This window comes from Streptopelia decaocto, assembly GCF_964273445.1.
Source record: "Streptopelia decaocto genome assembly, chromosome: 2".
Classification (NCBI taxonomy): domain Eukaryota; kingdom Metazoa; phylum Chordata; class Aves; order Columbiformes; family Columbidae; genus Streptopelia; species Streptopelia decaocto.
This window is the reverse complement of record NC_138655.1, coordinates 45,573,005-45,597,661: the sequence shown is the minus strand read 5'-3', so window position 1 is coordinate 45,597,661 and position 24,657 is coordinate 45,573,005. Positions and strand designations below refer to the sequence as shown.

Here is a 24,657-nt window from a genome sequence, read left to right as displayed (position 1 = left end):
TCATGGCAAAGCAGAGATTCTGGCCCTAGGACATTTAAGATGGTGATGGCATGTGGCAGCCTCTTAGGGCCAGGCTGGTGGGATGGGATGCCATCCAGAGGGACCAGGACAAGCTTGAGAAGTGGGCCCATGTGAATAGCATGAGGTTCAACAAGGCCAAGTGAAAGGTTCTGCACATGGGTTGAGGCAAACCCTGGTATCAATACAGGCTGGGGGATGAAGGATTAAGAGCAGCCTTGTCGAGAAAGACTTGGGGGTACTGGTGGATGAAAGATTGGGCAAGAGCTGACAATGTGTGCTCTTGGTCCAGAAGGCCAACCGTATCATGGGCTGTATCAAAAGAAACATGGCTACCCTGGTCGAGGGAGGTGATTCTGCCCCTTTGCTCTGCTCTAGTGAGACCCCGCCTAGAGTTCTGCATCCAGCTCTGGAGCCCTCAGTACAGGAAAGACATGGACCTGTTGAAGAGGATCCAGAGGAGGCGACCAAGGTGATCAGAGGGATGGAACACCTCTCCTGTGAGGACAGGTTGAGAGAGCTGGGATTTTTCAGCCTGGAGAAGAAAAGGCTCTGGGAAGACCTTATTGTGGCCTTTCAGTACTTAAAAGGGGCCTGTAAGAAAGATGGGGACAGACTTTTTAACAGGGTCTGTTGTGATAGGCCAAGGGGTAATGGTTGTACATTAAAAGAGGGGAGTTTAAGACTAGACATGAGGAAGAAATTTTTTACAATTAGGGTAGTGAAACACGGGCACAAGTTGCCCAGAGAGGTGGTAGATGCCCCATTCCTGGAGACATTCAAGGCCAGGCTGGACAGGGCTCTGAGCAACCTGATCTAATTGAAGATGTCCCTGCTCATTGCAGGAGTGTTGGACTAGATGACCTTTGGAGACCCCTTCCAACCCAAACCATTCTATGATTCTGTGATGATTCTAGGGGCAGAGCATTCCCAAAGGGGATGTGCACACTAGATTTGTGCTCCAGGGGACACACTGCCCATGCTGCACTAAGCCTGAGAACCCCCCTTCAGTTCAGTACGATCACCAAAGCTCAGCCCAAGGGCATGACTTAGCAGTGTGACAGGGAGGAAAGCCTGGACCTAAAAGCCAGCTCAGTTCCCTGCTTAACTAGCAGGGTGGATGACCAACAAAAAATTTCTGGCATCAGTACCAAGTTTAGTGCTGATAGAAATTGGTACTGGTATGGCATTATTTCTTCCTGAAATAAATTTGGGAGACCAGACACCAAAGGAGCTTGCCATCATTGTAAAGCTCTTCTCTTAATTTAAAACTTTTAGGGAGATATAATTGCAAGCCTCTTTTTCTTTTTTTTTTTTCAAATTATCATTAACAAAAGCACCTTGCTGCTAAGTAGGATCCCTCTTGAGGTTTCGCTTTTTTCGCATTTATAAAGGACTTCACCAATACCTGTTACTAGAAACTTCCTCCTCACTAATGGCTTTGGCACTTGTCACCTCCTTATTACAGGCACTGTTTTTCCTTCTCAAGCACAAAGTCCTACAGACACTATAGTCTATCTGGACCATTGGAAGTGATTGGAAGGCAAGTGTAGACTTTTAAAAATAGGCTGAGTAATGTAAACTACTAATAATGAAACATCAGTCAAATATGTCATCCAGCCTGAGGCAGCTCTTGATTTTTGCATAATAATAATTGGCCCTGTACTCAACACTGGTGAGGTCCCATGTCAAATCCTGTGTTCAGTTTTGGGCCACTTACTACAGGAAAGACAGTGAGGTGCTGGAGACAGTTCAGAGAAGGGGAACAAAGCTGGTGAGAGGTGGCAGAGGGAACTGGGGCTGTTTAGCCTGGAGAAAAGGAGGTTGAGGGGAGACCATGTTGCTGTCTACAACTACCTGAAAGAAGGTTGTAATGAGGTCAGTCGTGGTTTCTTTTCCTAAATAACAAGTGACAGGATGAAAAGAAATGGCCTCCAGTTGCGCCAGGGGAGGTTTACATTGGATATTAGGAAAAATTTCACCAAAAGGGTTGTCAGGCATTGGAACAGGCTGCCCAGTGAGTCATCATCCCTGAAGGTGTTTAAAAGACATGTAAACGTCCTGCTTAGAGATATGGTTTATGAGTGGGCTTGGCAGTGCTATGTTAACAGTTGGACTTGATGATCTTAAAGGTCTTTTCCAACCTAAACGATTCTATGTTCTATAATTGCCCCAGAACACTGCTGCTGTATATAACTGGAGAGTGTTGCTAGTTAAAAAGAAAAAAACGCTCCTCTTATCTACTTTTAAGTCTCTCTTTGGATCTCACCCAGGTCATGGCTTCTGTAAAATACTAGAAAACACTTAGGCAGCCAATGTACTGTATCTACTGCCTCTTCTAATTCACCCTTCTCTGTGATTCACCTGCTCCTGTTTGCTCTAGTAAAGTAACTGCTGGGACACAAGCTCTCGTGAGCGGGAATCACCATTGTGCTGCACACTTACACGCTGCTCAGTGCAGCTGGTTCTCATGCTCACACTGATGCAAGCTGGATGCTGGGAACAACAAACTTGGGGTATTTCTCGCTGAAAGAAAAAGAAGGAAGAGGAATGGCTGCCAGCTTTTATTTGGGAAGTGTGTGCCACTGTGCTGAATGTCATCAACAGAAGAACTTAATTAACAGAAGGATAGTTTGATTTGACAATAACATAGATTAAGCAAAGACACCGGTCCATATGTAAATAAATCACTGCCAAGAGCTCTAAAATACAAAAATATCATGTTGCTGAAAGGAAATACTCTTCTATACACCTTGGTAATTGCTCTCAGATGAACTAGTTTCCATTATAATTTTATATATTTTTCTTGCTCGCTATTTTAATAAGAAGTTATTATCAGTCAAACTGCTTAAAAACAAAGTAAGAACATTATAAAAGGATCAGAATATCAGAAAAGGGTGTCACAGAGAGTGAAAGCAGATAGGGACACAATGTTATCCATACTTTGAAAAAAATGTTGTCTTTGGTAGGTCTGAACTACTCAGATCTGAACAGTCCCCAAATACTGTTGGGGCTTACATCTAAAACATTAGTTTAGGCTCATCTCTAGTTAGTTGAGTTATTCAGGATGACAAGATTTACAGACACAGCTTCTCAACGTGAACAGCATGCATGGAAAAAATTGTGTTAAGGTGAAGGTTTCCTGCAAAATTCATTCATTATTATGTGGACTAGTTATTGACAAGAGAGTTCAATTGTATATGAGGTTCACAGTGCAGCTATTAAAATACTATGTAACATTAGATTAATGTAAAGATTCATGTGTGAGGAAACCAGCCGCCACCTGTGGCTTCCATGTCACTGCTATTATTATTCATGAATTTTCAGCTGTACATCGATCACCTCTGTTCTTCACTTGGTATTGGAGTAGTTGCACACAGGAAAGAACAGAAATCAGCACAGCTATCTCCCCCCAAAAAACCCCAGAAAGGTGCTTTTCCAGTTTTTTGAGTGCTAAATGAGAAATTTTGATGAAAAAAAGTGTAGTTCCCAGCTTACCTGTCTTCAGTGGCACACAGTTCAGTGCAATATTTAACAAAGGTAACACTCCCCAAAAAAACGTAACATTAAGAGTATTACAAATCATGAATAAAGTATAAAATCTGATTATATTTTTATTTTAATTATTTTTTCTTGACTTTCTGATTGTAGTATGACTAGGATTTTCTAAATCTTTTATGGAAGTAGAATGTATATGGAAATCTGGAATTTTAAAATAAAAATCCTCTTAGTGAGATACTGAAATCAGATCATGGTGCTGATGCAGTTTAATTGAATTCTACAACTTATTCACGTTAGCTTTTACTTCAATGCATCAGATACTAACTATGAATTGTAATTACATAATATTAAAATGTAACAAAATTGTTTCCACAATCATGCAAAAAAGCCTGACTGTTCAAAATTAGAAAACAAGGTTTATAAGAATATGTTGCACTGAAGCTGTATCAGCAACACAACTTCTTTTGCAAGGAATAAGTCTGAAGAAAATTTTCACTTAAGTCTTTTAAAAACCCTTCACAAACACCATGTGATTATGGTCACTGACTATGGGAAGAGACTGAAAGGAGTGGCTTTACAGACATATGAGTGTGATACCATAGAACAACACAAAAAAAGAACATTCAAACTATAGCATATAGCAGCTATTTTCCATTGTAAATACATATATCCAGGGAACAAGTCATAAAGTAAAAAAACATACATCGCTGGAAAACATTTTTAAATTTTATAAGGCCCCCAATGTTGCTTTATAACAAATAAGGGAAAGACTTCATATAACTGAGTGGGGAAGGTATTACGCTTCTAAAAAAATTGTCTCATGCTTAAGAAATTAAATATTAAAACAGTGAAAATAACAATATTGTTTACCAGGGAAATAATATTTGCACAAAACAGGTCACAATAACATCTTCTGAAACAAGAGCAGCGATATTAATGCCACTCTGTGTTTCCAGTGTTCATAGCCAATGTATTTATAATAATCTTTTCAAAGGTTTGTGAGAAATAAATCTAATCTCCCCCTTTTTTTCAAACCACGCATGGTATATGTGCTAACTTACTGAATTCATCCTTCATGCAATTCCAGTTTATTAAAGAGGTTAAAAATTTATAAAACTCTGATGGGATATGGTTTTAATGCTTCATCACACTACCCATCATTTGCTTTTCAATCTAGATCGGAATGATCTCGCCGACTTCCCTGCAATCACCTACCTGCACAGCTAATATTTTCTGAGCGTTCTCCTGAGAGGCCGCCTGGAGCCGGGCCAGCCCCGCCTGGATGGAGCGGCCGCGCCGCCTCCGCCGCGCCGCCCGCGCCCCGCGCAGCCTCCGCTGCAGCGCCCGCAGCTGCCGACGGGAACGGGGGGAAGGGGCAGGGGGGTGAGACGAGAAAGGGGGGGAGGGAGAATTAACAAAAAGAAAAGAAAGAAAAGAAAAAAATATATAAATTCCCAAGTCGGAGTAGGAGAGGAAATTAATGGCAGCGTTCAAGAAGAATGATGGAGGGAAATATAGAAAGCAGTCAATAGCCCATTCTGTGCTGTACGGACCTGACAGGAATTTCACAGTCTCTTGGTTTTTCAGCCCACTCATGTGCATTCGTCAGAAACCAGTCACATCTGGCTGCCAGGATGGGGGGTTAATTTCCTCTAAATGCCTCAGCAGTTTTGTTCTAGCTGAGGCAAACTCTGTGACTGCAAAGCTGATGAGTAAAATATTTCTACTTCACCCAGTTTAACTCAAAACCGATAGCCTCGGGACATATTGAACCTTTCTTAAAAAAATAATCTTTTGAAGCTTTTTGAATGGCACATCAGGTCAGGCCAAAGTTTAAAATGCAAGTTTAAGACTTTGATGGACACAAGGGCTTTTTTTTTTCCCCCTGTGTAAAGCTTATCATAGCTTGGCAATGTGTGCTTTAGTGCATGACAAAACTAAAGAGAATTAACTTAGCCATCAACTGCTCAGGGAGAACAATAACAGGAAAGAAATTTCCAGATAGAAGTTCCTATTAATCTACCTAGCCATAACCATGTGACATGAAAGCATCTAACAGCACTAAATTGCACGGAATGTGGCAGCTGAGAATGACACTACTTAAAAAAGGATTTTACATAGATGTATAGAAAAAATGACACTTATCCTAGGAACCTCATTCAGTGCAAAGGATCCTAACTGAAAGGATTCCAAGTGGGAGTTCTTACCTGATAGTTTTTGCTATTTCCTAGCAGTACTTATTGTTAAAACCTACAGTTCAGACTAGTATCAGTTTTTCCTTAATCTGCAAGTGTTTGGAACTTATAAACACAGTGCAGCAGGTAGAAAAAATAATGTTTTAATGAAATCTGAAAATCTACCAACACAGAATGTTTTTGAAAATGGCTGTGGGTTTTGGTAAATTCCACAAACATTGCTACATGCTTTAAACCTGTCATAATTTAGAAAATGGAAATTTAAACCACCTAAATTATTGCGTAGTGGAAATACATGGTTTTGTGTTTCATCAAGTTAATTATTCCAATAAATTCCATAGCTATTGCTAGCATGAGGCCTTCAAGAGTATGCCTGTCAACCAGATTAACACAATGGATTGTACCATTCCTTTGGAAATATTACATTTCATTAAGGTCAATGCCACAGGTCAATAATTGGATCAGTTATAAAGAAGCTTTTACATGATAAGATATGACTGCTCTTTAGGAGCAAGCGCAGTGTACCAGCTGAAAAATATACTTTTTCAAAAGAATGTAGATTATAGTAATATCAAGTGAGCTATTACAGCCTAGAGAATAATTAATGCACATTTTCAAAATTAATGGCCTGATTTTCAGAGATACTGAGTTTCCACAGGTCCCATTAGATTCCATGGAAGCTGTGAGTACTCCGCATCTTTGTAAATGAGGCTGTAAAATATTAAAAAAGATCATTGTACATATTTTTTTTTTTTAGTCCTACCAATCTATATTAAAAATAACATGAGGGAAGGTAGATAAACTCAATGGGCAAATATAAAAACATCAGTCTGAATCACAGCCAAAATCTGAACCCAAAGAGGGAAGGGATATGTTCTCCAGTTTGAAGAACCTTTCCTAAGTACCACTGCTCCTTTCCTCCTATTTTAAGATTTATTTTTTTTTTTCTCTGAAATCTATCTCTTTCTGCAGGTCTGCTGTTAACTCAACTATTTTCAAATCTCATGTTGTTTGATAGCATTCTGGAGTCTGAAAAAGAATGCAAGTGAGAGAAGACAGAAACATAACTTATGACGTTTTAATAAAACAACCTACTTAAACCCTAGAAAAACAAATTAACTGGAAAACTATTTTTGGATTATCAAAACTGGCATTTTTATAAAAAGGTAAAATAATTGTGAGATATATTGTCACGATGAAGAAAACAGTGGTTGGGATTGATGGCTATCTGGATTGATGGCTATTCAGTTCGATGGCTACCCAGTTTTTTTGTCTTGAGAGAATCAAAAGACGTTAAAAAATTTTCAGGTTTGGTTGTTTGAAAGTTGCTCTAACATTTATTGAGAAACTGTTAGTTTATAATGGCTGGTGTCCAATATGACTTTCACTATTGTTTCTCTTTCAAAGAACTGAATAAACACTTGCAAATTACAAGTCCGTGATGGTTGTTGTTACTATTGTAAGTCACCCTGCATCAAATACATCTCATATTTTGAATACATTTTATTGTGCCTAGCATAATGGAGCCTGAACCAAATATTTATTAATTTCACAACATTAATTGCAACATAAATAACATTATGCACACAATCAAAAATACAGGTCTGTGAGAAAGTAACAGCACCATCAAATACTATTACCTGAAAACTTAAACTGATGGACCCACTAGCCTGGGAAGGGCCATACAGTGTCCTGAGTAGACTGCAGACCTTTAGCTAAGAGAACCATTTAAAACAGAAAAATTGTGAGTAACCTAGCTAAAGAACACTTCTACTCAAAAGCAGCCTGTAGATCTCCTAGGTTTTCCCATGATCTCTCTATCCTTACAGGCATCAACACCTTTTCTGTAGATCCTCTGCTCGGTTAGATAATAGACAGATAAGTTATTTGCTTCTCCTTATCTTTTAAATTTTGATCACATGTAGAGAATTAAGAAGGCATGGCATGTGTGAGTTGCATACATGACATTATTGCTAACTCCTTCATTTTTCACGGCCTTTTTTCAACATTTGAGAAAATTACTGTTTCCTATGAATTCTCAGTACATCAAGCCAAATGGTGACAGAGAAGGTAACAACATCTCTAGTGCTTAAGGTGTAGGAATATGTACAGTAGCCAAATATTTGCATGAGGTTTATATGAGACTCACTTTGTTTCTGGTGTTTAGTTCTCTGTGGGAGGAGAACTGAAATAAAAAGCTAAACGCAAAAGGGAAGAAAGTGGCAGGATCCTTGTCTCTGTTGTTCTTGCACGTGCCAAGGCTGCAGCTGAGACAGGTCTGCTGCTTGTCCCACAAACAACCGTCTGTTAAAGGAACTGCAGGGGTTTCTGCAAGCATCAAAATGATGGCAATCCTGCAATGGAGGAGCAATAGCTTTCAAAGAAGTGGAAGGGGTTTTTTCGCTAGGAGGGGACAATTTTTGCAGTGATTTCCCCCAGTCCTCATCCTACAAACAAGGAATCATAGAATGTCCTGAGTTGGAAGGGACCCATAAGGATCATCGAGTCCAACTCTGGAGAGGCACCTTTGTGAGCTGCTGGGAAGAACAAGTGATGCTGTCAAGTAATTGCCCTCGCTATGCTGCTGCTTTGGGGCTTCACTGTTATTCCTCTTCACTTGTGCTGTGGCTGTCCTCTGTGCCTCACAGCAGAGGGGAGCATATGGCTCTGAATTTGTTAAATTCCTTGTTTATCTATGGTACTGATATCATCAATAATATCTGCATAAATTAAAAGTATCAACTAGTGGGGTACCTTATTCTGTTCTCACCTTTAAGTTTTTTGTTATGATAAATCAAGATACTTCATTAAATTCATGCCTGATTTGCAGTAATATGATTGAAATTAAGCTAATGTTTTAATCTGTAATTTCTTATTTGAGGGATTAAACTGGGATAAAAATCGTATGATACTATTTGAAGCTGAGGCCTATTCAAGCCTAATTCATTATTCCAGTGGTATTGTTTCAAGGTCCTCATTAATTAATGTTATCACAATATTTGGATTCTCTGTACAGTAAACAAAAGGTAAATTGGAAGAAAGTCCCACATAATGAAAATGAACTGTATCTTATTTAGATCAGAAGACTTTTTACTTTTGTTGCCTGATAGTTCACAGGGGCCCAAGATTTTCACCTCCTTATCTTTTATTGCACAGTGTAGCTGTGTAGGACTAGACCAATTCAGATTACAGACCTGTTTGACAACAGGCCCAAAACTAGGTGTGTTTACTTGATTAAACATCAAATGGCATGTGGTCCCATTAAGAATACGAAGTGAACAGCACATGGAACTCAGTCATGATGCTTTTTCTCAGTCAATAACATACTACTTGGACTGCTTCAGTTACCAGTTCTGACCAGTTACTACGTGATCACAGTATATTGGGTTATGATTACAAACTTAATTCTCCTCTCTGCTGTTTTTAATTAGTGAGATTAAACCTATCTGAATATAACTGTTCCTGTTTTCCACCTGAGAATGCAAAAGAGAATCAGGCCCTCTGTGAATAAAATTCCATTTTATTTTCCAAAATTGTAATTATTCATAATGTAAATGTATTCTGCATTTAGAATTCATACTTACATCTAAGATGTCTGATCCAGCAAAACTATGAGGTTCTGGATCACAAAAAGAGAATAGATATTATTATTGGGAGAACTAGTATGCTGCTTGTCTCAAAATAAGAATCTCTTTAAATTCTGCCAAACTTCAAACATTTGATCTAAAAATGTACCTGGCAAGTGTTTGCCTCAGGCTGAATTTGTTTGAATAGCCCAAGCAGTTTGCTTTTTTTTTTTTTTTAAAGTATTCTAGGAAAAATACATTATTCTGCTCCTGTTACAAAATTATACTGATGTTTCCTTTTCCTTTCCTGAAGTTTCCTTCAGAAACAGCCTGAAAATTAGGAAGCACACTCAGCCACACAGCTCAAAGGATGGAAATTTCTCTGATGACAGGGACTTAAGAACATAGCTATTCTGAGCAAAGGTTGATTCCAGACTGAAAATTATCTAAGGAAATACAAATTGAGACACTTCAAATGAGTACCAGCTGACGGTGATGTTGCAGCTGCAGTAGGTAGTTAAAGCTACTTACCAAGTGACTAACCCTATTGTAGATATTAAAATTAAGAAGAATTGGACTAAGCAGCAGCAAGAAAGAAAAATACACGTAGCTGAGGCAGATGAAAGAAACAGATGGGCAGAGCACTTCCAAGAAGTCTCACCAGACTCAGCCCACCATCAATACCATATTTTGATGAAATATTATGAACACAAAGCATTTAACATTAACAATAACCAATTGAGATGTCATCAACACACACAGCAATCCAGAACCTAAAAAATATCAAGGCAGACAGCAATGACCATATCACAGATAAATGATCCCACCGTTTAAACAAAACTCAGAATCATTCAAAGCAAAAAGATCTCTCCCCTTCCTCCTGCAAGAGAAATAATTTACAATGTAGTATCATACAGGATGTAAGATGAAGTTGGGCAGGAGTCTTAGTAAACAATAGGCTGCATTCAGCTCAGGTGAACATGAATGAAATAGAGATAGTCATAGTAAGGACCATCATAAAATAATACATCATCAATTCCTAAAAAGACTTGGAAAGCTTACATACATCTGCAATCGTATACTGAGCATGAGTCATGTTCACACTGTTGAACAAGGCAGAGAATAATGGGAGACAAAGTATGTTCTAATCTCCAGGCTTCTGAATGTAACCCTGCAGAAATGTATTATATCTCTGCTACACTGACATGTTAACCAAATCATTTAAGCTCAGCTTTTCAGAGACAACTGGGAATTTTGTGTTCTTTTTTGAGGGGCATCCAATTGAAGTCTTTAATATCTAGAGCTGATTAGCAATGAAATATTCAACTGAAGACAGTGAGGAGACTTGAAATCATAGTGTGCTATGAAGAAGGTTATATTTCTGACATTACTGTACCAGGACTAGATCTGCAAAAGACTCTACGTATCTAATTGCCATGTTAGGCAGCTAGAACCGTAGTCATTCTATGGTGTTGACAGTACAAGAAACGAAGATTATTTCACTGAATTCTTTTATTAAAACATGACTCTGTTTTAAATTCAGTGAATATAACTGTTTCAACACCACTCTTGCCTGACACTGATATAGCAGGTACCTGACATTCTGGATTCAACATAACATTATTTTGTAATTCTTCAGTAGTCCCTCCTGAGACATCAGTTTATTTCAAAACATAGCAAACCAAAATGAAACTAACACATATTAACTACTAGTCACTGCTGTCAGTACTAACCTATGATTTTCAGACCTAAGCAAATTACCATTGCATGTTGAACAGAGGCTAACCTGTCACTTCTAAATCTACACTTTTTCTGTTTTCAAATGATGCTAATCTTATATCAGAGGACCCAATGTGTGTGTCGTATTAATTCAACAGTGCTCTGTGAATGCTAAATTCTATGTAAATGACATAAGCCTTATCAGTTCCATTCATTGTTACAACTCAAACAACGGCAATTACAACAACTCTACAGATTTTGGTGCTGTAAGAATGGCAGATTTATTAGCAAAATCCAGTTAATATTTATCTTTTTATACTATTCAACTACCAAGTTACACCTGTACAATATACAAAGCTCCTAGGTAATGAGATATTTCTTTATTGTCAAATCTGCTCCACAGGCTGCTGGTAAAGATTACATAGCTCATTTAAATAAAGCTCTTTTGTCAACAGACTGGATATACTTTAAAAATGAGTAAAAGCCTCATGAAAAAAACAAATCTCAGCTGATGTGCAAGTATACATGAAAAGATGCACTTGTTTTTTGACCTTATTCCAGTTGTCAATGCTTTGGCAAGCAGATTAGCAACATCATATTTGAAAAAAAAAAAGAAAACTGCATTTCAAGATGCACTGAAAAACAAAGGAAGAAAATCCTACTAAAAATATTGGTGAATGCAAACAAAAACATTGGTCTATGGAGGAAGAAAACAAATACTGGTATTATTATTTTTAACTTCTGTCAGGAAAAAAATAAGGAAAAGAGACAATAGCATAAGCTCAGGGTATCTTTCTTCTTATTGTGGCTACTAACTGTAGGCATTTTTAATATTAATCTGAAAATGAAAAGTGTGCTTTTTCTATTAGGTTCTTGAAAAAGCAACCTAGAGTTTGATACTGAGTAGATATAGAATACATGTGATGTTATTTTTTCCTCGAAGGTTTTTAAACTTGCCAATTTCTCCTGCTATACAAGGGAAATATATCTGTACTTATCCAGATGGCTCCCTCTATATCATTTAGTAACACTGATAATCAAATACTGCTATTTTATCCCCAAGAGCCTGAAGCAATGAATGGAAACATCTTGAAAAGGTACAGATACTTCCACTTACTCCAAACCAAAGCTGGTTTTGTTTTGTTTTGGTTTGGTTTTCCTCCAAAGCTGTCATCTGTGGAAGCCTACAACTTTTCCCAACTCTTATTTGGTATTTGCACAAGGCCGTCAGAGGAACATGTCAGACAGCACAAACTGAAGCATCAAAACCCTGCAAGTAAACAAGATTGCTCCAAAGAAATTCCTGACCTTGCCATTAATTTCTCCTGCTAAAGCAGCCATAATCTCTAATCATTCCTTTTACAGACTCTACTGCTCACTCTGAAAAGAAGAAATTGCACAATAAAATACCATATCTCATCCTCTGTCCCCTCCTAAAGGATTTCTGGAGTATAATTGTTAACACATATTTCAGAAAGTAAACTAGCATTTTTTTTGACATTTAGTGTTGAGAATTTTTTTCATGAACTTGTACTCTTAAAAATAGAACTAATAAACTAACATTAATACGAATATGTTACACTACTTTCCCAAACAATTTAATAATGAGGTCTTACATAAGCTCCATCTTTGTGAAGGGTGAATTCATGCCTTTTTTGCTACCTTTAAAATATACTAAGATTAATTTCCAAAACATGCTTCAGTTGTAGACCTAGCACAATACAGAGACAGTACCCTGCCTGTCTTGACTACGGAACTTCAAATATTATAATGATAAAACCTTTATATTAAGCAGTTGCTTCTTATATAGATATATTTATACTTAAAGTATCTCCTGATTATTGCAAAACAGTAAAATGAAATTCTAAGGAAGACATTTTATTTTTTTTTCTAGATGACACATTTATCACTTACTCTCTATCACTTCATGAGAACTCAAGAATCATAAATCTTGCTCTCTGGCCAGAAACCAGCCTGTTGTGACCAGGCAGTACTGCCATTCGCTTTGCATTTCTAGGCTTTTGGTACCTGCCTATGATCTCACCAGGACTGTTAGTCACCAGCATATTCCTAGGCTTTGTTCAGCATGACTGCGTGACGTGATAGCCCACGTCATACAACAGGCACCTCCACAGTCGTACACACTACTGGATGCTTGGCTGAATACCCACCAGCATCCCTTTAACCGTGACAGAAACTTGACTTTCAGTTAACCATTTGAGGAACAACGTGGCCTTCACCTGAGGAACGTCAGACTTCACACAGGAGTTTCCCACGTGGGTTTGCACAATATACTGGCCAAACACTGAAAGCAGCCCAGAGGCTGGATGTTCTGCAGGGCCAGCCTGAGCATGGAGAGGTAAGTGTGCTTCCTGGAAGGCAATGAATCAATCAGAAGAACAGCTGGCCAATTAAGATGTGCATAACTTCTTGCCAGATGTTACCTCTGTGATGATGGCTGACTGCATTTTAGAGATGCACATTGTTTCTCAACCCCCAGGGCTACTTTCATATTGTTAAATAAACAAAACTATGAACTATTCTCTGGCTGTAAAGCTGACACAGGCTGGCTTTGTCTATACTATGCAGTCCACTAACACTTTTCAATCTTGTGCAATAGCCTCACTGTCCAAAGGCACAAACAGCATTTTAGTGGAAGGAGGTGTTAATGGCTGAATGACTGAAATAATGTGTGGGCTGTGTTTCAGCCTAGGAAGATGAGAGTAGGTGTTGCATACCCTTCGGTATGGCAAGAGTTCTTGGGATAGTGGTGGAATACTATATTGTGCTGAGGGAACTAAACGAAAGCTGGTGCTGTGCCATCCACATTTCCTGTTTGAAAGAGTCCCTAGTGCATGTTTTTCCTTGATTCCTGTTAGGCCTTCTCTTGGTAAGTGCTAGCTAGCACAAGCCAGAACAGGACACGCTACCATAAAAATACAGCATGGAGGACTACGGAGCTGGTCCTACTGGGTCCCTAACCCTCTTTTATTTTGCAGACTAGATGTCACCTTCATGGCCTGAGCTTCCTGTTGAAAGTGTCTTGGAAAGAGACAGATGCACATACAGTCTTCATAAACAATAAGTATTGAATTAATAAATTATAAGAATTCATGGGCAGGATGGGATTAGGAAGGGAACGTGAAGTTTGGAGGGAGTCCAACTTCAACACGTACGAATAGACAGGCAAAAAATATATGGTTAGAAGGTATTATGATAGGCCAGTTTAGGAGCTACACTGTGAAGGAAAAAAGGGATATCTTGAAACTCATAAACTGAAGTCTTTAAGTCATCAACTAACTTGAATTTGGCATCCTTAGTCTAACCAAACACACTTTTCTTGTTATCTAGCACCAGACATTAGATTTCATAAATCTTACAAGAATTCTTCAACCTCGTCAGCCCTTCCTGACTTTGACTCTTGCTCTGATTTACATCTTTAGGTCAGACAGCAGTTTTACTTCTTGCTTGACCCAGAGGATAACATAAGGTGACAGAATGTTCTTTCTTGCTTACTAAGCATAAGCATTTTTTGAGGTTTACAAAGAGGCAGATTCCCATACCCACCACATGTACACATCAGCTTCTCAGTACGGTCATCCTGTATGATTCTTGGTAGCATTTTAACTGAGACATCTAAAGAGTTACTTAATTCTCTGACCTGAGAACATAGCACTCAAACAGACAGTCCTTGTTAGGATTTGACTGTATTTTCCCACCACCATTACTCACCTGTCTTCAGAGAGGATGGACATTGTATTGCAAAAACTAATATTGCAGGGAAGGCAAAAATTAAAATCTGTTCACAGAATGGAGTTAGTTAGATACTTAGCTTCAGTCTGTCATAATATGCATTGTATTAGCTAGCCATTAAGACACTAGGAATAAAATATTGCAGGCCTTGCCAGTACCCTTTGTCCTCAGAATGACCTAGGGATTGAGCCACATTTCTGTAGGAAGCACAATGTGAGCAGAAGGAAAAGGTGAAATAAAGTCACACACTGTCAGCAATTAAATCACTTAGGAAGTACTATAAGTCCTTCATGTAAAAGTCTGAAATTATAAGAAATAGCAGAGATGCCATGTAGACTCAGATATTGTGATGTGGGTTAGGAGCTCATGTAAAGGAGAAGTTTGAATGATATTCCAAAAGCAGTGATTCATTGCACTTTCTTTAGAAATAAATAGTGACTGGAATCTTCCTACTTTATCAGGAAATTAAAATATATTTAGCTTTTGCATTACATTTTTAAGTGGCAAGCAGAATATGATCCTGTGATTAAAGTTTTTATCAGACACTAGACCAGACACCTTAGCTAAAGAAATAAAAAAATTATTTGTAGGCATTCCTGTTTTCTGAAGTAACAACCATAAGATTCACACTACTCATTTTTTATTTGCAGGCTATGGGTGCTACTTGGTCTGGAGCAGAGACAAAGCCTGAAACAACCACAGCTGAATCTTCTGTTTCACACCCTGCTTTCAGTAAAAGGTGAAGAGCCAGACTGAATAGTGAAGACAGTCAAAGAAGACAAACATATTAACGATTTATGAGAAAATTAAAAACCCAAAAGCAACAATGCTGGTGAAATTAACAGCAATTAAATTCAAATTCACTCAGCAATGGCGATGGCCTCTAGGATTTGTCATTTTTATGTTGCAGCAAGGAAACTGGAAGTCCTAGGAGGCCAGGCTCTAGCCCAGATAGATCCATGTCTCATCCCTTAGCACCACAACAGGAAGCCTATTAACACTGACAAGGCTGACTGCCCTGAAATTGCAGACTTTTAAAACGCTGACATTCTTGGCCCTGAGGGCACAAGGCCTCAGGACCTGTGCCCCAGATTTTGGGGAACACCTCCTGACCTCCAGGTGTCAAGTGTCTGGCTCTGGTGTAAGCCAACAGAGTCCCCACTGGGACTGGGACCGCAGTCTCTCTTACAGCGGGACACACAGATGCAGACAAGCTACCCAGACCTCAGGCAGTGTGCTGGGAGGAACCGTGCCAGAGTCACAGACCTCAGCCCAGTAAGAGGAATTCAGCATCTCTCTTCAGCTTTGAGCAATTTACTTTCTAATAATGATAAAATAATCAAACACAAGATTTTCAATGAATTGTCAGCTAATTTTTTTTTGTTTGTTTCTTTAATGTTGCTGGCAGATTTTCGCTTACTTGTTGCTATCAGGTGTGTTTCTCAAAAAAATAATTACACACATCTTAAGTATGATGTGATCCAAAAGGTTTTATATATACCAATTACAATCCTTATTATAAAGGTATTGTATTCACAAGGTAAATACATTAAATGGAAAGCATGAAGATAAAAAGATATGACAAAAATTGTTGAACACTGCTTCCAAAGATGCATATATTTAATGGACTCCAGCTTAAAATTGGTGACTATGTTCACTTTTCTTCTTAGCAAGGATTACGACTGTATGGTCGTCTTTTCTTAACTCATGAAAAATTCTTCAGAACTGATGAAAATTCAACCGTGTATGAAAACAAGGAAGTCATTACTAGCATGTAAGCTTCAGATTGATTTTCACTGTTTGTCAAGAAGTTTTGGCTTTTTAATCCTTCTTTCAAATGCAGTCTGTATAAACCCCTTAAAATTGCAGTTTTCCTAGATAAGAGCTGACAGCAGTAATAAACAGGACAGAAAACACATCTTTGGTTAAACTATTTTAATGAGGAGGTACTTAAATCATTAATGACCTGAGTCAGTGACTTTGATAACCATGAGTTAGTTGGCAGGTTCTACCTATCTTGATTTCCAAGATTCTTAAGAGTAACAATTACACAAATAGATTCAGTATTATGTTTCTGATTACCAGATAAATGAAAGATGCAAAAAGGAATCTAGTTAATGCCTTTATAATCACACACAATTACCTTAAAAGGATAATAAAAAGGAAAGAGAAATGTTCAGAAGTTAAGTAATGCTAGACTTACAGTTGCTTTTGCAATGTTCATTTAAGACCCTATGTATTATGACACAGTCTTAGTTATATGGCTCATAGTCTTTTTCCTATCTTTTTCAAAGCAGTGGGTGGACTTACATCATGGACAGATCAACAACTGCAGTGGAAGACTGTATTTCTGTGAAGTATAATGATATTCCATGTGAGACAGAGCTAAAAGAGGGTAAAGCACTACCCTGAAGATTTTCACAGCTGTTGCTGAGAGTGAATGACAGTTGAGATATAGGAATCTTCAATTTCTTCTCAGTCTCTGAAAGGAGAATGGCCTTAATAGACAGAGGTTTGTCCAGTTCTCCATGGACTGACTCAGACTTACTGGAAAATTCCAGTATCTCCCTGCAGCACTTTTTTTTTTCCAAATCACAGCTTGTCTATCCTTAGTCTGTTTCCTTGTCCTGCCACTGCCATTCTCCAATCCACAAATATTCAATCTAATTCTAGAAAGTCTTAATCTCACATTCCCAGTACTCCCTAAGAGAAAGTAAAAACTATGTCTTAAGTAGCATGAAACTGTAAATTAATAGTGCACTGAGGGGAGTTTTATGCATGCTACAAGCATGTGTCAACATTGCAAAATAAAGGACAACTATGGAGCAAACGAGCAAACTCAACCACTAGACATTTAATCATCAACACTGTTAGTTCACTCTCTGGTTTTATTTCAGGCCAACTCATGTGCTCTCTTGCAGACAAAGGCTGCATATGATTCACTCCAGGGACAGCTCCCAGAAAGCTTTATATCCTCAGAGAGTCTACATGTTACCACCTCACATCTCAGGCACATTATACATACTTTCACTTTAATACTATTAAAAAAAAAAACAAACAAAAACAACCACAAAAACTACTCCGGTGGATTCACATGATTCTGAATGAACAAAACTGAAATAGAGCGGTACATATTAAAGTATTAACCACCAGCTAAGGCTGCAAGGTCCCTCCTGAGGTCCAGAGGACAGAAATCCGCAGCCAGGGACTATGTAGAGTGGGCAAGTCAGTGCTACTGACAAAGTCTGCCTTGGTGCTGTGGAAAACAAGAAGAAACACCATTTGGACTTGAGCCCAAGGAGGTCTTCTTGAACTCCTTTTTTATGTATCAGAAGTGCCTGAAAAGCAATGCTGCCAGTCTTTGTTGCAATTACAATGCTGAGAAATGGAAACTATAAATGTCAGAAGCTGAGATTTCTGTTCTTGGAGATCCTTTTTCCTTCATTGTTGTGTGTGTGTTTCTCTTCTACTTTTCAGGGCAGAGGTTCAGCTTCTAACAGCAGAAGTAAGAATACTTACACCTCATCTTAATAACTTTTTTCTTTCTGCAAAAAGCAAGCAAAAATCCTCTGCATTCCACATGCACCTTGCTTTCTCCCAGAAGAAAATTTGGATGCCTAAACAAGGAGGAAAACATTGTGCTTCCAAAGCTTCCCAGTTTGGACGACCAGGAGAGCAGGACTTCAGGGCACACAGCAGACACAGCTACTGTATCCTAGATAACAAAATCAGTAAGTCTGTTTCAGATTAAAGACTAGGTTCACGAGCCTACCAACTGTTTTTCACTCCTCTAGTGCAAAATAAGTGCTTATTTGGATGCTTTACACTATTCCAGCGTTTTGAAATGCAGTAAAGCATATATCAATAAGTTAAGCTTTGCAAGTTGAATTTATTAAAAAACAAAACAAAACAAAACAACAATAACCAAAACAACAACAAAAAATACCAAACAACATACAGCCCACACAAAACCACTGTTCTTTAACATATCTTTAAGTACTTCATTCAAAAGCTGTAAAGGCCTCTTAACCCTGACCCCTTCTGAGGTCAATCATATGTACTATATAGAATATTTTTTTACAATGTGAAACATATGCATAAAATAAATCTACCACAAGTCCAAGTCATGCAGAAAAATACATCTTCAGTGCCAAAATTACCTCATCTAGAGGCAACCACTTCAGTATAAATACAAAGCTTTTATCTTGTATGGAGGCTAGACAACAGAAGATAACATTTGTCTGCAAAGCCAGCTATTATGCTGCAAAGAAATGCAGAAATTTTAAAGATATGCTGAAAATCCATACAAGTACAAAGCTCCGAACTTGGTCAATAGCCTAGAAAAGCCAGTTTTTGGCAACTACACAATAGCTAAAAGGTTGATAACTAAAAAGCTGCATGTCATTGGACATAGCAAGATTTATAATACAGAGCTCGCTGAAATACAGCCAGGAATGTAGAAAAAGTGGTTTATTATATCGTATAATCTGATAAATATTTACTGTATAGTTCAAGAATGCATCTTAATAAGACTTAAAGACTCTGCTAATTCAGATTCCCCAACAGAGTAAGCATGTTTGTTACCAGTGCTTTTTCACTGCAGGACTTATCTCTTTAGGTAAAACAAAACAAAAAAAGCAGTACCTTTTCCCCCCAAAACTACAAGGGAACAGCCTCACAAACATTAAAATAACTAAAATAAGTAAAAAGATGGTGGGATCGTACACAAGATTGTAAATAAAATAACTGATAGCGAACATCTGTTTATAGTACTATTACATCTACTAATTTGATTATAATACTGTATGTAGGAAACGAAACAATTGCATTTGCATGCCTGCAGCTCAAGTCTGTTTGATTTCCCGTGGATCATCTATGTATCTAGTCAGGTGTGTTGGCCTCAGGCTTTTTTTACTGCAAAACATCTGAAATCACAACTGTGAACCAGTTCTGCAGGTGAGAATTTTCCTAACAGAGTATTTACATTTGAATTTGAAAAGTCATCTGCAGTTGAAAGGAAGATTATATTACTTAATGAACCACTATGGCCATTGGTTTTAGGGTTAGCTTCCTAACTGACACCTCTCCATATAATCCTGTCCTTCAGAAAGACTGACGTTTCCCAGTAAATATCAGGCTACTATTACCTAGGTGCTAAAATACAAAGGTTTAGGTACCTAGCATGAGACACTGGAGTTTGAATGCTTTGCCCAACATCTAAATTAAATAGTATTGTGCCACAAACTGGTAAGAACAAGAACTGCAAGATCTCACATCAAAAACTGCACCCACACTGGCTGACCACCCTGAGGCTTTACTTGAAGGCTCCTTTTGAACCTATTAAGAAATTACTGCTTGAGGGACAACATGAAGTTCCTACGTGCACAATATTTAACTTAAATTCAGTATAACTTTCTGATCTGTCAGGTTTTTAACTATTCCTTTTCTTAACTTCAGAAAACAAAACAAAGCAAAACATTTTTCTAATGGGCTGATGATCAGAACTGTTATTCTGATGGTGAAATCCCAAAGGGAAACATGTTTCAGATATGAAGTATTCCCTCCAGAGTCCCTGGCAGTCATGGAAAGAAGAACTTCTTGATGTATGAAGACGGTGTCACCACTGTCAAAGAATACTACAGCATGAAATGAACCACAAATAAAAGCAATGTCTTTCTTCCTTGGAATCAAAATAGTTGGTTTTTTCACCTACAATAATTTTGGAGAATAAAATCCTAGTGAAAGCTTGCACACATTATGAGAAAAATCACTTATCTCTTAGGGTTTTTTTTAATGTGAATATACTTAGGGGATTATTCATGCTCATAATTTATGGAACGTAAGCTCATACGCAACACACAGCAACAGTCTCCATGAAGAAATCAAAATATGATTTTATAGAAGGTGAAATAATGTACAGTTCACAGCCAACTTAACTTTTCCAACAAATGGAGCCATAAATGCAATTTTCTGTCCTTTGCTCTGAAGAATTAATTTTAAGGTATTCATATTTTTCTTCAAGTACATCTTAAGTCTCAATTAAACCACAAAAAGCTACAATAAAGTAACATTAAGAACCAACTTAAACCCATCATAGCAAGGAAATTCAGACATCGGCTAAAAATTTTGTCTCAGTCTTCATGTTTAAATCACTCTGTTGTGGTTAGGAATTGTGTGGCTTGGAGAAGTGTGTGATTTTTCATACTGCACAGTACATATGCTCCACTACTTAGATTAAAGGAAAGTTAGAATTTTTAGACTTAACTCTGAATTTCTTTCTCCTTGAAGGCTTAACTCAAGCATCTATAATTACTTTAACACAATCTTTTTACATTTAAATCTTTTCAGTCTGGAATAGAAAGTGGAATTACGAAATCTTCTGTTTTGCTGTGTACTTCAATGGCACTTTCTAAATTTAAAAGATTGAGCACTGCTTGCTACATGAAACTGAATATATGCATTTCTAAATGGCACTTAGACATGAGTGGATTAAATGTGGTAAAAAAGGCTTACATATTCCCAATATAAGTTACAAATTCAAACATTCGGGCATGAAAATCCTTTGCCTAAGTTATTTTCAAGCTTCATCCTTTTTCCTGCAATAACTAAAGCAAAGCCACAGTAGCTGCAGCCATTTGCATCTAAGGAAGAGATGTTTTGCTTTGGTGATATAGTTAATGAGTCTAAAAATATTCAGTATAATAATTCTGTCAAAGCCCCCACAGTCTCCTCAATGAGCAGAAGCCTGCAGGATTCCAATGGGGAGCCAAGTAATGAGCTCTCAGCATTCGCTCCCACACCGTCCAGACGAAAAATACTCGGGCCTCGAAGGTTCCACATCATTAGCAACATGAAACAAAGACACATGCTTGACTTTAATAAGCGACTAAAGTTGCTGGCTTATTAGGCTGTCACTGCACATAAACTCTATTTCAGTGTGACAAAACAGTTGCCTGCAAACAACAACAACCAAAAAAAAAGGGAAAAAAGGACAGGAGCACTTTTACAAACAGAGGTCAGTATAATTTAGTGCAGTAAGTGATTGAATGGAGTTGCATGGAGGCACAGAGGAAGTGATGGGTTTCTGACACTGACTCTCACGGGCACGCTGCAGACCGCAGTTTCGCTGCAGGAGACGATGGTTACGGTGGACTGCAGTGATCAGACTATGGGCATATGTGACTGAGTTTTAGTTGATATTCCTGCAAGACAGGAAGTGAAGAAGCTTATTTCCCACTGGGAAAGGGTTCAGGCATGATTAACTTGGGCATGACCAAATAGGTCAATGATATGACAATGAGTGTCTAGTGCAATAATTAAGTGGGAAAATGTGTGTGATTTGTTTCTTCTTGTTCTTCACATACCAATAATGAATTAGCAAGGATTCATTTAATCTCTTTCATTATAGAAAAATTGATAGCAATGCTGTATGATAGCCTTCATTTGAATATATTCCTTTAAATTATATTTTCACTGATGAATACCCTTCGGTGTTTAAACTTTAATGTTTGACTTGCAGAGTTACTGAGGATGTTTTTAAATGTTAATTTCTGCTAAAAGTCTATGTATATGAACAGGAGAAAATACAATAACATTTACATCTAAAGAAGAGTAGAACTTAGTATTAAGGATAAGCACCAAAGAACCCTCCTGTGCCACAAGATTTTCCCAGTTTCAAACATTCTCCTCTTTCAACTGAGCTAAGTTTTTTCATATGTGAAAAAAATAGTGAGTGAGATTAACAGATGTGTTCACTTATGCCATAAAAGTCAACCACCAGGTGGCTATGGCACTCATCTGAATGTTGAAGATCAAAGCTCAGATTCTCTGTTCTGCATTAAGTCAGAGCAGGCATGGAGATTTTCATGCTCTACAGAGTCACAAGTATAACCTCAGCAGAAGAGAACAGAAAAAAATCTAACCATACACATTTAAAAATTACATCTAGATTTGTTCAGACAGATGCTAAAGTCTCCAGTCCAAACTGGGCTAAAGCAAGGTGACTAGAAATATTGTCCTAGGCTCCAAGAGCAGGTTCGTGGTTAAAGTTCCTAAATAATTCCTATGATGAATTCAGTTCTGAAAACCTGCCATTTGTTTAAGGAAAAACATTTCTTATCCAGTTACACTCAGCTTGTTTAAATATTTATTTCATCCAGAAAAATTTTCACAAAAGTAATTTGCTTTGTGAGCTCATTCTCAGGCTCTTTCAACAACAGTAACGTGTTTTTAGGAGGCAGCCATCTTAAATTATATTATTGACATATTTATATATACAATGGTGGGCACGTTTAGGAGAATAATATATAGATTGAAGGGTAACAAAGATCTGTATTTGGTGCAAGTTCTATTACAGCGTTGTTATTTTTTTTGTTGTTTGGAAAATGCTGTAGAAGAGGGAGGGGGTTTTGTAGGCATTAGATTAACACCTTTACACGTCTAGCTGAGGTGACACAATTTAGAAAGATCTCTGAAGTAGAAGACAGAACCTCATTGTTGGTTATCTTTTGACAATATGGATTTTAATATAAAAGTAGTGGTTAATCACAGCTTTTAAAAATGAGGAAGAGCAAGGATCAAAAGCCCAGGAAAAGAAGTAATGAGTTGATCTCTTCTTAGTACCTAAACAAAAAGAGGTAATACATAAATAACAATGATAGGTTACACTATAGCAAAAAGTCTGAACACCTGCTATTTCAGACATAATCTTTGGGTACTTCAACAGCCACTGGTTTGAGCAGATCGCAACCTTCACCATCAGCACTGGTGAGGCTGCATCTTGAATACTGTGCTCTATTTTGGGCCCCTTATTACAAGAAACACACTGAGGTGCTGGAGCAAATTCAGATAAAGGAAACAAAGCTGGTGAGAGGTCTGAAGCACAAGTCTGATGAGGAACAGTTGAGGGAACTGGGGCTGTTTAGCCTGGAGAAAAGGAGGCTGAGGGGAGACCTTATCGCTGTCTACAACTGCCTGAAAGGAGGTTGTAGTATGGAGGGAGTTGGTCTGTTCTCCCAAGTAACAAGTGAAAGACAGGCCAGCCAGGCATGGTGGTGGAGTTGCTCTTTGCATGAGAGAGCAACTACGATGTATTGAGTACTGTCCAGGCACGGATGAGGAGCAAGTTGAGAGTCTGTTGGTGAGAATTAAGGGGCAGGCTGGCAGGGGTGATACTGTTGTGGGTGTCTATTACAGGCCACCAGATCAGGGTGAGGAAGTTGATGAGGCCTTCTACAGGCAGCTGAGAGCAGCCTCACAGTCACAGGCCCTGGTTGTTGAGGGGGATTTTAACTACCCTGATGTTTGCTAGAAGGACCATTCAGCCAGCCAGCCACAGTCCAGGAGGTTCCTCCAGTGCATTGACGATAACTTTCTGATGCAAAGGGTGGAGGAGCCAACTAGGAGAGGAGCGCTGCTGGACCTCATCCTCACTAACAGGGAGGGTCTGGCTGAAGCAATAAAGGTTGAGGGCTGCCTCGGTTGCAGTGACCATGAAATGGTGGAGTTCAGGATCTTGTGTGGCAGGAACAGAATAGCAAGCAGAATTGCAACCCTGGACTTCAGCAGGGAAAACTTTGGCCTTTTCAAACAATTGCTCAGGGAAATCCCATGGGCAAGGCTGCTTGAAGGAGCCAAGAGACCTGCGTGGCTAAACAGGGAGCTGCTGGGTAAGCTCAGGTGGAAGAGGAGAGTTTACAGATCATGGAAGGAGGGGCTGGGCACTTGGGAAGAATATAAGGCAGTTGTTAGGGGATGTAGGGAGGCAAATAGGAAAGCTAAGGCCTCCTTAGAATTAAAGCTGGCACGAGGGGTCAAGGACAACAGAAAGAGCTTTTTCAAATATGTGGCAGATAAAACTAACACCAGAGGCAATGTAGGCCCAGTGATGAATGAGGTGGGTGCCC

At 38.4% G+C, this 24,657-nt stretch overlaps 1 protein-coding gene across 1 annotated transcript in view; it reads right to left on the bottom strand.

Moving 5' to 3' along the window:
• Nucleotides 1–24,657, bottom strand: part of CCDC178 (coiled-coil domain containing 178) — a gene marked incomplete at both ends in the record, with an annotated part of 164,779 nt that overhangs the window by 17,286 nt on the left and 122,836 nt on the right. The window contains one exon of the mRNA XM_082045605.1: nt 4,735–4,869. Coding sequence (XP_081901731.1) covers nt 4,735–4,869 — 135 coding nt within the window. The remainder of the gene's footprint in view (nt 1–4,734; nt 4,870–24,657) is intronic.